Source organism: Chaetura pelagica, unplaced genomic scaffold, assembly GCF_000747805.2.
Source record: "Chaetura pelagica isolate M959 unplaced genomic scaffold, ChaPel_1.0 scaffold21, whole genome shotgun sequence".
In the NCBI taxonomy this organism is placed as follows: Eukaryota; Metazoa; Chordata; class Aves; order Apodiformes; family Apodidae; genus Chaetura; species Chaetura pelagica.
In genome coordinates this window covers 519,221-531,585 of record NW_009952251.1, presented here as the reverse complement: position 1 = coordinate 531,585, position 12,365 = coordinate 519,221, and the positions used below count along the sequence as shown (strand labels likewise).

The 12,365-nt window shown below is 35.7% G+C and overlaps 1 protein-coding gene across 1 annotated transcript in view; it reads right to left on the bottom strand.

The window, feature by feature from the left end:
• Nucleotides 1-12,365, bottom strand: part of ADAM23 (ADAM metallopeptidase domain 23) — a 95,287-nt gene that overhangs the window by 6,389 nt on the left and 76,533 nt on the right. Inside the window, exons 20-28 of the mRNA XM_010007375.1 lie at nt 11,987-12,086; nt 9,364-9,435; nt 8,510-8,596; nt 7,952-8,032; nt 6,204-6,254; nt 5,701-5,764; nt 4,034-4,139; nt 2,736-2,855; nt 1,635-1,803 (exon numbers count right to left, since the gene is read on the bottom strand). Of these exons, the coding sequence (XP_010005677.1) occupies nt 1,635-1,803; nt 2,736-2,855; nt 4,034-4,139; nt 5,701-5,764; nt 6,204-6,254; nt 7,952-8,032; nt 8,510-8,596; nt 9,364-9,435; nt 11,987-12,086 (850 nt within the window). The remainder of the gene's footprint in view (nt 1-1,634; nt 1,804-2,735; nt 2,856-4,033; nt 4,140-5,700; nt 5,765-6,203; nt 6,255-7,951; nt 8,033-8,509; nt 8,597-9,363; nt 9,436-11,986; nt 12,087-12,365) is intronic.

The following is a 12,365-nucleotide window of genomic DNA, read 5'->3' as shown; positions in this document are numbered from 1 at the left end:
AGGAATGTTCCCAGTGGTTCCATCATCACTTGCACTAAACACCTGCTTAGGATGTAAAAAACAACAGAAATTCTCATCCAAAAAAACCCTTTTCTAGACTAGTCAGATCTTCACTAATCAACAATCTAGACTTTGAGCCTGTATATCAAGAAGGAATACAAGAATGCGCTTAAAGGTTCAAGACATGGTTATGCTTTACAATCTCTCATTTACAGCTTGTTCCCATGTAGAAAAAATATTACGTTTTTTTATGGATTTTGTCAGGGTTTTTTTCTAAGCAGAAATGAGGATTGCTTGCTTATTTTCTACAAAGAGGAAAAAGTTCTTCCTAAGTCTACATTTAGTTGAATGACCTCTAAGAAGTACTTAGGACTCACTAACATTTTTAGTACATTTATCTGATACACGAAGATCTATCCAATTGGCAAAACCTAAAACATCAAATCAATAATGAGAGTTAATAGCTATTAAACTTTCCAAATGAATACGAACACGGAATGTGTTGCTAGGAGGGGATACTAAGGAAAAAGCATGGCATGAGGAATGATTATGGGATGAGAAGTGAAGTCAGTCATTAGGCAGCAGCTCATTACAACACTGGAACAGTCAATAAAAGCAGAAAATAACCTAAACCCTAAGGATTGCAAATAAGTAGTACATGCGAATTTCTAAGGTGTAACTTTTATCTCACTCTGCTTCTTAAAGTATTCACTGAAGAATCTTATCTAGGAAGCTGAAGACAAATAAGTCTTATGGCAGGTTTGATCAACTGAAGTATTTTTTTTAAATTGAGTTGGAATAATCCAAAGCAAAACAAAAAAGGTAACATAGTTCTGTCACCACTCATTCCACTCTCCAAAAGTACCAAGATGATTTCTAAATCTCCTACATCCTTTACTTTCCAATATTTAAATTTTTCTTCTTGATTTTGAACCTAGACCTTTTCTTTGAAGCACTCAAATACATCTTCAATTATACATAAAAAGAAGAAAAACCCCAGACTTCTTGGATAAAGTCTAGACCTTAAGGCAAGTATCTGTCCACTGAATTCCACAGCAGAAGGAGTTGATCAGTATTACAGTTAAGACGTGGAGCAGTGAATCTGTTCATCAAAACTTTCCTAATGTCTTAGACAAATGGACTTAGGGGTAGAATAACAGAATATGATGTGCCTCAATATAAAATTATACACCTTGCATCTGTTCAAGAAGAATATATAATCTCTGTCGAGTTCCACCAGTTTAGAATTGTAATAATTTAAGCGATGAGTTATAAATCCATTAACACAAGACCAACTGTATAAAGGTGCTAGTATGCAGGAAAACTTTAACTGAAGATGGCAAGGAGCTTAAAATATGGGTAGTACATTACAAAAGTCTTTACAGTGGCTGATGTCAAGGCTTTTTCTTCCTGGTAATGAAAACATTTTGAATAGAACTGCAGAGCTAATTTGACAACTTTGCTTTCTACAATTTTATCTGTGCATCACAGAATGACAGTCTTTCCCTGAATCTAATGTTCAGATCAACAGGTGTTAGGAACACTTTCAGGTAAAGAACACCACAGGGTGCACGAACATCAGATTCAGCAGAGAGATGGAGCAGCTTTGCTGCCAACTCCCAGAACAGACTCACCCCGTGACCAGAACAGACTTTTCCATTAGAACCAATGGGGCAGCTGCTTATGTTCAAGGACTGAATTGGCAGGCACTTTTTGTCCAGACACATCATGTGAGGTCCACACGGGGCTCCATCCTCCACATAACCTAAATCTGTATCATCATCTAGAAGAACATGAGCACCACTAGGAGAAATAAGTTTTAAATTACCATTAGTATTACGACTGGAGCCTTGTTAAAAATATTAAATATGTCAGTGAGATACTAGAAGCCTCCTAACTTTCACCTCATTCAAGCATACAGACACAGCTTGTACAAAACTATAACATTTTTCTGTCTGTCCACAGCATTTGGCAAGGTGTTCCAGTTGTCAGACTAAAAATGAGTCCAGATAATGATTCAAATACTCAAAAAGGGCACCTTAGGCTTTGAATGTTTTTTAATAGTCTTTGATGAGCCGTGCTTTTTTCCTTTTTCCCCTCAAATGCTGTGAAATACTTTTGGTACAAAAATGTTCAAAAAACCTAACTTCCCATCTGATGACATTTAAAAGAAAATAACAGTGGAATAATAAAAGAGTTAAGAATCTTTGTTCACTCAGGGCCCAACTATGTAAGAGAATATTCTTAGCATGACAGTAATGTTGCCAATGTCTTTAAACTACAAATCCAGTATTTTGCATACTAGTCTAAAATCCACTTATGTGCCTTTTTACTGAATATAGCTTAACATCTTAGCCTGCCACAACTCTTCAGTATCCTCCTTTTCAGCCTTCACTTCCCTACAGTTATTTCTCTGAGGATATAATACTCAATAAAATTATGCTTAATTATGGGTCTCTTTTTTTGCCTGCAGAAAAGTGTAATTCTGAGCATTAAACTGACTGTGCTACTGGAGAGATCAGATAGAGTAATCAGGAGGATAATCCATATTTTGCCCCCTTTCAATGTGAAATATTAGGGGGTTACTTTTTTATCAAAAGAAATGCCACTCAAAATAATTCTTCTGCTGTAAGATATTAATTACTAAAAAGAATAAAATTTTACATTTATGTTTATATCAATTCAGCTAGTTTTGACAGCGCAAAATCATGTTGGAACACTGCACTATCTTTTACCTGCAGTCCACTATTCGTCCTTGATGATAAAAAGAATTTGGGATGATTTCTCCTTGAACTTGACCAACTCGTGGAACTTTAGTAAGATTAGTACAGAGCAAAAAACCACAGAAAACATCACTGTAAAATGAAAACAGAAATCAAGAAGTTACTGGAATAATATGAAGTAAATTTAGAAAAAAGAAACACTGGCAATAATGCTGCTGATCACATTCAGTGAGGTAGAGGTAGAAAGAGGTAGGAACAAGTAATTGTTCATTCTAATGCAGTGGATGTTCCCATACAAAAACTTCTCTGTGCTCTAAATACAATACAGTACAATTAAGAGGAGCCAAACTATACAAAGTTTTGTCATATCAGGTAAATCACATTTCTCTCTCCCTAGCAGCTTGGATGCCATATGTTAATGTGAAGTTTGAATTTTTAATTGAATTTAAATCTTTAACTTCCACCTCCTACTCTAATTGTCCTGAGTCACACAAGCAGCTGGATGAATGCTGAAAATTGTATTTGTTAAAATTGCAAAAACTTTAAAAGGCCATTTAGTAGACCATATATCTGCATCTACTGACCAAGAAAAGCTTCTGTAATACAAAAGAGGTAGTAAATACACTGTCAGCACAACACTTCTCATCTAAATATAATAGAATCCATTAAGCAAACCCTTTCTTTGTGATCCTATCTGAAAAGCGAATCGTAATAAAAAAGTCACTTGAAAAGCATTAAGTCAAAGGTTAAGGAAGGTAAATACCATTCTGAGACTGAGATTTTTATATGCATACTTAAAAATTACAAAACAAGAAGAATTTCAAGTCTATCCACTCATGTTCATTAATTTGAAAAGTAAATTTAATCAAATATCCATCTAGTGAGCACATGCAAATGAATCAGCCATTTTCTCTATGGTACCCAAATATCTAATATCTCTTCGGTCAAAATAAAGGTTGGAACAAACTCAAAACAGCATAATCTGGTTTCAGTCCCAGAGAAAGCGAAAAAAGTGTGTGTGTTTGCAGCCTAATATATCCTGACCAAGTTTCCAGTGTTTTTATATTATGATCTTGTGAATTTTGCTGGCTTGTCCCCCAGCTCCTCTAAAAGAATTTAAGTCACACTACGTCCTTCTGAAAATCTGGAATTCTTTATAAGTGTATTGCTGAGTCACATGGGTTTGTCAGAACGGAACTTTTTCAAGACGCAAATCTTGTGATGGAAAGAGGATTCACTCATGGAAAAGCAGACAATATTAGACCAGTATTAATCTAAACCACAAATAATCTCTACCAAGCTGAACTTACTGTTTGCTGCACTGAATCCATCTGTCTCCATCCTTTCCACAGTTGCCTTTTTTTGTGCCTTCTGTATTAAGCTTTTCATAACAAAATTTGTCTGATCCTGAAGACTCTGTTGATGGAGGAAAGAAAAAGGAATGTACTTTCCACTGGCAAAATGAGAACTTTGAAAACCTGCAGAATTTATTGCAGTGGTTCTCTGTATGCTTTTAATACAAAACAAATCTCACCGCGTATATATGCACAGGTGGTATTTTCCAGTTACTACAGTGGCAACCCAAGAGATTGAACAACAATGCTTGCAGTTGGCTTTTCTAAAATCATGCTCAATGTTGCAAATTCACCCTGAACATTTTAAAAAGCAATCTCCACAGTGTCTGTACTGCCTTCTGTATTTGAATTTATCTATGGTCTAATATTCTTCACTTCAAAACATAGATTTAATCTAGTTGTTTTCACTGCAGTTATTCCTGATCTGTATTTCAGGAGATGAATTCAATATCTGACATATACCATGAGGGCATGTTCTGATCAACTCAATATTGGGTTTTTTTAGGAGTTCAGAGAGAAAATGAGGTTTAACAGTCACAGTGTAATTTTTACTGCTTTTTAGGAGTAGAAATCTGAACCAATAGATTTAAAACCACAATTATTTACTAACAAGCCCATTTGTTTTTTTTTTTCAAAAAATCAATTAAAAAAAGAAAAAGCACAACAATAAGAGACAAAGATAAAATATTAAAGGTAAATAAGCATAGTTTCAGTAAAATCACTTGTACACAAGACAAACCAAGTATTTTAAAATTGAAGTGTGTAAGATACAAAAGTAAGTTAACAAATACATCTATTGCCTTTAATATTATCAATATCAGGTGGCAACATCAGAAGACAAAGAAAATGTCTCCATCCAATTTTACATTTATACAGCATCTTTTGTATTGTGCAAAAAAACAATAAATGGTAAAACTCTCTCCCTTCCCATCTTCCCTGGCATGGAATAATTCTGCCTCAAACAGGCAGTGCCAACAGTGGCAGTTATGATTCTATGAAAATGCACAAGAAAACATTAAGTGCTAGAGTACAGGACATCCTGATAGTTCTGCTCTGTTCAAAGTCTTTACACAGCATTTATCCCCTCAGCTGCCAGCAAAATGCATTGCAACTGCATTTCTATTTGGTTAGCATTTCTGGGCTTAAACTTGTACTATGGATATTTAAATTCACACTAGTACACATTTTTCTCACTGCAGGATGCTGTAGCAAAGAGAGGCAAGGTGGAGCAGCTTTAGCATGAACCACTACCGAGACAATGGAATTGACAAGCCAAACACATCTGTTCTGAAAAATACAAAAAAATCCTCAAACCCATTTTTTCCCAAACTCAGATGTGCTAATATTTTGTATGTTTTTGCACATAATTGCATCAGAGTCCAGCATTTGCTGCCCTATCTACACCTGCCACTACATCATGTCAGAACAATCTCACTGCCGTCAATCCCTAACAGGCACACAGCTTGAAATCAAGCCACAGCCTCTCACTGCAGCCTACTCTGCTGAGCAGAAAACTTTAACTTACAGTGGCAAGAGCAAAAAATAAAAATACTAGAAATATAAAACAAAGGCAGGAATAAACTAGAAATAAAGTACATTTAAGGTAGTTTAAGTCAACTTACTAGATCCCCAGATATATTTGCACTGATTATCTCTTGTCTTGCATTCACCATTATAGCAACGACCCTAAACAAAACAAAACATGTTAGCAATGAGAACTGAATATTATTTCCTTCCCTTTCCCCAACAAATGTCTCTTTTTGATTCTTAACACACACATTTGGATGTATAGTATTTTTCATGAATTTGGGTAGATGGAGTACATTTCCACAAAGTCTTTTGTTGTCTTTCACTTCATGACGTTCTAGCATCTGCTTTAAACTTCTTCTTATTTATGTAGTTGTAAAGATAAAAGCTCTACATGTAAAGTGTAAAGATACCAAGTAGATTTTACTCAAACTGTAATTTTTTACTGTTCATTGAGTGCATGAAGCACAAGCTACATTGATGTCCAAAAGACACAATGTATGAAGATAAACAGAAAACAGGTTTAAAAAAAAAATGAATACTTGTATTTGTTTGATTTCTTTTTGCTGATGTGCAAGGATTTTAAAACATTGTCTACCTGGTTAGAATCACAGGCATACCCATCCTGTTTATGAAGATTTGGTGGACACTGGAAAAATAAAAAAATTGTTTTAATCATGTGTACCATAATAACACAAAGGATCACATATGGAATTTTCCCAGTTTTAAAAGACAACTGCACAATGTATAAAGGAGGTAAGATAATTAGTGCAGGAATCTTTATAGCTCTAAACACAAATGAAAAAAAATAGTATCTTGAGCCATGACATACAAGGTTAGATTCTAGCTTTCTGCATATCCCAAGTAGAAATTCAAGAGGTGAAGCAAAATAAAAAGCAAAATAATAGTATTCATGTATTGCATAGCAATGTTTTGGTAGTGAGCGGGGGGCAGGGATGGGGTGGTACAGGGGTGACTGTTGTGAGAAAAGCTGCTAGAAGCTTCCCTAATGTCCAACAGAGCCAATGCCAGTTGGCTCCAAGGAGCCACTTCTGACCAAGGCTGAACCCATCATCAACGGTGGCAGAGCCTCTGGGATAATGTATTTAAGAACGGGGAAGGAAAAAAACCCGCACAATTGCAGGCAGAGAGATACGAGAGCAGCAACTCTGCAGACACCAAGGTCAGTGAAGAAAGAAGGGGAGGAGGTGCTCCAGATGCTGCAGCAGAGATGGTGAGAAAGGCTGTCCCGCTGCAGCTCATGGAGCTCCACAGTGGAGCGGATATCCATCCACCTGCAGCCCATGGAGACAATGAAATTGATAGGCCAAAAACATCTGTTCTGAAAAATACCATGTCCCCACATGCCAGAGCAGGCAGATGCCCGAAGGAGGCTGTGGCCCTGTGGGAATTCTGTGCTGAAGCAAGTTTGTTGGCTGGACTTTCAACCCCACAGGGGACCTATGATGGAGCAGTCTGTTTCTGAAGGACTGCACACCATGGAAAGGACCTATGCTGGAGCAGTTTGTGAAGAGCACTAGCCCATGGGAAGGATTTGTGTTGAAGAAGTTAGTGGAGAGCTGTTTCCTGTGGGAGAGACCCCATGGTGGAGCAAGGCAAGAGCGTGAAGAGTCCTCCCCCTGAGGAGCACAGAGCAGCAGAGACAACCCACCAGAGTTCAGTAACAGGTATGTGGTAGCTAATACAGAGGCCATATTTGCAACAACAAAAAAATTCTTCACTGAAAGGGTTGTCAGGCACTGAACAGGCTGCCCAGAGTAGTGGTGGAGCCACCATCCCTAGAGATATTGAAAAGCTGTGTAGAGGTGGTGCTTAAGGACATGGTTCAGTGGTGGACTTGGCAGTGTTAGCTTAACAGCTGACTCTACAATCTTAAAGGTCTTTACCAAACTAAATTATTAAATTATTCTAAATTGAATTAGTTGGAATTTTCTACATTTATATGTGAAACTCTCTTATTTAATAAATTCTTACTATTATAACCTTTGGATCCATTCACATTTGCAGTATATTTTTAGTACTTTTGCTATAGTCCAGGCAAAGAAGGATATCTGGCACAAATACTAAACAGATACACAAATCTCCACAAGTTTTAAAAAACAAATAAACGTATAAGAGTCATATTTTGAGTCCACAGATTAATGTTTTTTTTCACTTAGGATAGTTAACTCATGTTTAAAAATTGTGTTGGAGGGGTTTTTTTTAATCCTACAGTTGTTTGTAGATATATGAGTGCAGACTGTCAATCTGTTTTTAATTCCTAAACTAGTATAAAATGAATATTAACATCCAAAGTGTAAGCAGAGAAAACTTTTGCATTCATACCTGGCCAGAATCTCCAGTGCAGAACTCTGCAATATCACATTCATTCACTGCGTATCGACAGTCATAGCCTCGTGGGAAAAACTAGAAAAAGAATAACATAGTTCAGGACTAAGATGATGTAAAAGCAGAATTAAAGACTCCTGTTTGGAATAACTTGTCATTTTAACTCCCTGTAAACACTATGCTCACACATATTTGTCTTTTTTACTTGGTTAACAACAGAACACCACAATCTCAAGAGTAATTTCAAAGTGTTGAAAAATATTTCAGTTTCTTAATATTTTAAAGGCTAAACAGAAGCATATAATACTTTGAAAGTTGAGATATATTTTTAATCTCTGATATATAAAAGCAAAGAAAAGCTATCTTTACGTGAATACATATCCAATGCAATCTGTTCACTTTTTATTTGGGGCAGTAACCACATTATTGTCTGGAATAACAGTCTTAGTCTACATAAACTTTTCATTCTACACAAATCACACTTTGAACTGTAAGAGGCTGCACATGAGTCCCATAGAGAATTAAGAACAATCGATACACTGCAGCAACACTCACAAGACATGATGTATTACAGCAGGGTCCATCACTACAATGAGCTCCATTAGAAAGAGAGCACTTCTTACAACAATCTGCATAGCATTCCTGAAGAAAAGGTTAAGCACATTTTTAGTTTTCTATTTTAAATAGTTTTTTTTGTTCACAATCTTTCCAAAAAGCTATTATGTACCAGCAGACAAAAGATTCAGTTCAGCATTGACTATTTGAAATTATCAGCTGGAAGAATCCTATACAACACTCAAATGCTAAAGTAAAGGGAAAACAGTGACATACATGCTATAGCAACAAGGAGATTAACACTTTCTGAACACTTTCTGAAATCTCTTCACAGGTGTGGAACAGCCTGTGCCAATGCACACTGCTTAGTTAAATTGCATTCAATGCAGAATAAAAATTAAGAAAACGAATTATATTTAAATACTAGAACTAGGTATTGAAGCTACAGGGCAGATTTTTGCTACATTATTGGAATATTTCTACAAGAGAAGAAAACATAAGTTTATTTATGCTTTCTTAACACAGGAACCTATCTCCGATGCAGATAAGGAGTCTACTGCTCCAGGCACATTATCCAGGAAAAGGGGGGAAGCACTGCCACAGTGCAATACAAAAATGGCTGGGAAATGGCTACATCTTGTCATTAGTATGACACAAATACTGTTCTAAGGACACTTGCTGTCTTTGCACACAGTCTCACTTGAAAAAATGTTTTAACATAGTCTGTTAAGTTGTTCTGTAACAATAGGCAAAACAGATTAGTTTCCATAGCCTTTCCCCTTCCCTTACCAATCATATTAATTTATCATAATATCTTTTGTAAGAGTTGTGGAGTAATATATAACTCTACTTGCCATTCGGAAACCGCAATCACATTCTTCTCCTGCTTCTACATAGCCATTTCCACATTCAGTGGTTTCAAAAAGCTGAAAGCAAAAAAGCCCCCCAAAAAGTAAGAATAAAACCAGCATCAAGTGATTTTTCTGTCACACAGGGCCACCTCTGCAATCCTAGGGAAACGAGCTCTCAGAAAACACATATGCTGAGCTACAGCCGTGGGGAAAGCAGTGTGTTTTCCAAGCACTAGTAGTCAGAATTGTTAAGACATGCAAGATGTACAGTGGAATCACAGAATGTCTGGCCCTCTCTTAGGAGAATGCTGATCTCAAAAATTATGATGAACAGAGACAATAAAATAATTCAAGGGAATTTGAACATTTGAACTTCGTTCTGATTCTATGGATTTCCTGTTTCTCTGACAATGCCTTCAACCAATCCCTGGGAGCTACTCGGGTACCCATACTTCCTTATGTAATTTGCTACTTTTTATTCCAGTGTAACACATTTGTGTATGAAAATAATAAACATTAACAAACACTGCCAAAAGTAAGTTCTATGTGCCTTATCAGAATCATACAACCGCATATAGATAGTGAAAAACAGCTCCTCCTAGGTATATATTCAATACAGGTAAAATTTACAGTTTATGGTGATACGGATTCTATACTGGTTTCATATATTTGATTAAAGGTGATTTAAGATATTTTTCAGTTCTGTCACAGAAATGATTTTGCAAAAACCTTTTCTGATTTCAATTTAATAATTCTGTTTTAAAATTCTGTATCAGGAGTCTGGTTGAAATGAGAAGTTAAAAAGTAACAAAAAAGAACAGATAAATCTACAGCTAGATTAGGGTGAAACATGAGTAAACATGCTTTCTGCATGAGCTTACTGGCAGTACAGCTGTTGAGGATCATCAAGATGATGAATGCAATATATATATATTTTTTATATATATATATAATACAATACAAATTATTCATAAACTTGGACAAAATTCTTCTTCAGTACTTGGAGGTGTGGGGAAAGAAACTAAAGCCTAACCAAAAGAAAACGCTTTACTTTAGTTGCATAAACTACACAGGTAATCAAAACCACCTCTAGTTTTGGGTGCCATAAACAGAACTACACTGAAGCAATACCCATATGTGCTCTTCTTCACTAGCAATGTCACGCTTCAGAAAACTCATTTGTTGGGGTTTTTGTCCCCCCTCTATAAGCCACTCTTACTACTACACTTCAGTGGAAACAGCAAGATCTCTTATAATGAACCTGAAATTCAGTTCTCCATCAAACAGACCTGGTTATCTGACCTTTAGCTCATAAGAAAACAAAAAGGGGCCAACCAAAGAAATGCAAGAAAATAACAGAATTTCCTAAGGTATTAATCAGGAACCATCAAATGTTCATATACATATCAGAGCATAACTAAAAGGTTTTAATTAAAACTTACATTTTGTGACTCCTCAATACAACTACATTTTATTTACCTAAAGATTAAACACACTGTTTTCTACCTTACTTGCCAACCTCCAAATAATATGAATCAAAACACTGTATTATTTTTTTTCCCAAAAGTTCTTTAACTTCATAGCTATGAAACACTGACACAAAGATAATTCAGCCATTCTTATGAGAGCATTTTCACAGAAGTAAACCATATTTTTATTCTGTATACAGTCAATTTGACAATTTGTTCACACTACCTTGCTAGACAGCAATCATAAAAAAATGAAGCTGTGGGTTTTTTTCTGTTTGCTCTATTCTGTAAGAATTCTTATTCTCTAAGCAAAGATTGGTACACTGGGAGAAGATTAAAAAACACTAACAAGCACAATTCTTTTACTTAATTGGTCTACCAGATCCTTTGGTCTACCAAAGGATACAGCAAAGTAAACAAAATAGCCTGATAGTCTCATGGTATTAAATTCTACTAGGACAGGAAATTTGACACCATGATTAAATAGAATATTACTATTTTGGATGATCTTACTGTGCAAAAAGAGCTGCACAAAATACTTTTATACTACTCAGCTTTAGAAGGATGTCATGCTAATATTGCCTTAGAAAAAATTATTAGCATGATAATTTTTTTAGGTGAAAACAAGCAATAGAAGGTACAAGGAAACAGTTATAAATTACAGCTTGCAAGATGTGCATCTGAAATTAAGTTAACTTTGAAAACAACCACAAACTGCTACTGTCTATATGAAGTAAGCTATTTTTTTAAAATTCCTAGTGTGGTAATTAGCTTTCTTTTTAACAACCTTAGGCAAAAAGTCCAAGAACTGAGTGAATGTGAAGCATGCACTGCAACCTCACTTCTGTATTTATTTTGCACTACTTCCAGCTTAATAAGTAGTGCATTTATGCTGAATGGGGATGTATCTAGCTATGAAAAATAATCTGTGGTATTTGTCATTGTTTCATTATGATTAATTGGATGGAAAACAAGTTGCAATCCTCTTAAGATTTTTTAAATGTTATGGGAATGAACAGTCAGCTAATTACAAGTGGCTTCCAAGCAAACACCCACATAAACATTAGAATAAATTTGAGAACAGATGGGTGTTACTGAAATTTTACATGTTCATTACAATGTTTAGCAGAAGTGCTAACTACCAAGATACTTATTACCTTTGTCGGCCTGTTGAAAAGACAGGCACCTCCCCCACGAAGTAAAAATTCTTTGTATTCTGCAATGCTGCATTTGGAGAATTTCCTGGAATGGAATACCCTAAAATGGTAAAGGAGTAGCTGAGTAAATGCCTTGAAACACTAACAGTACTGGAAGGGGGTGGTGGGGTCACAACATTTTTTAATACTGTAAATCTCAGTTTCTTACAACCACTGTGTGCAACAGTATGTCAGCCCAGTCTTATTCTCAAACATTAAAATCAGAACAAAAGTCTTTAACCATTTTGCATTTTCTATTTCTATAGATCTGTGATATATGAACTGTAGTATTCTTAATAATGTGAAACAACATACCATAGTAGCTGCTGTGCACCCTCTC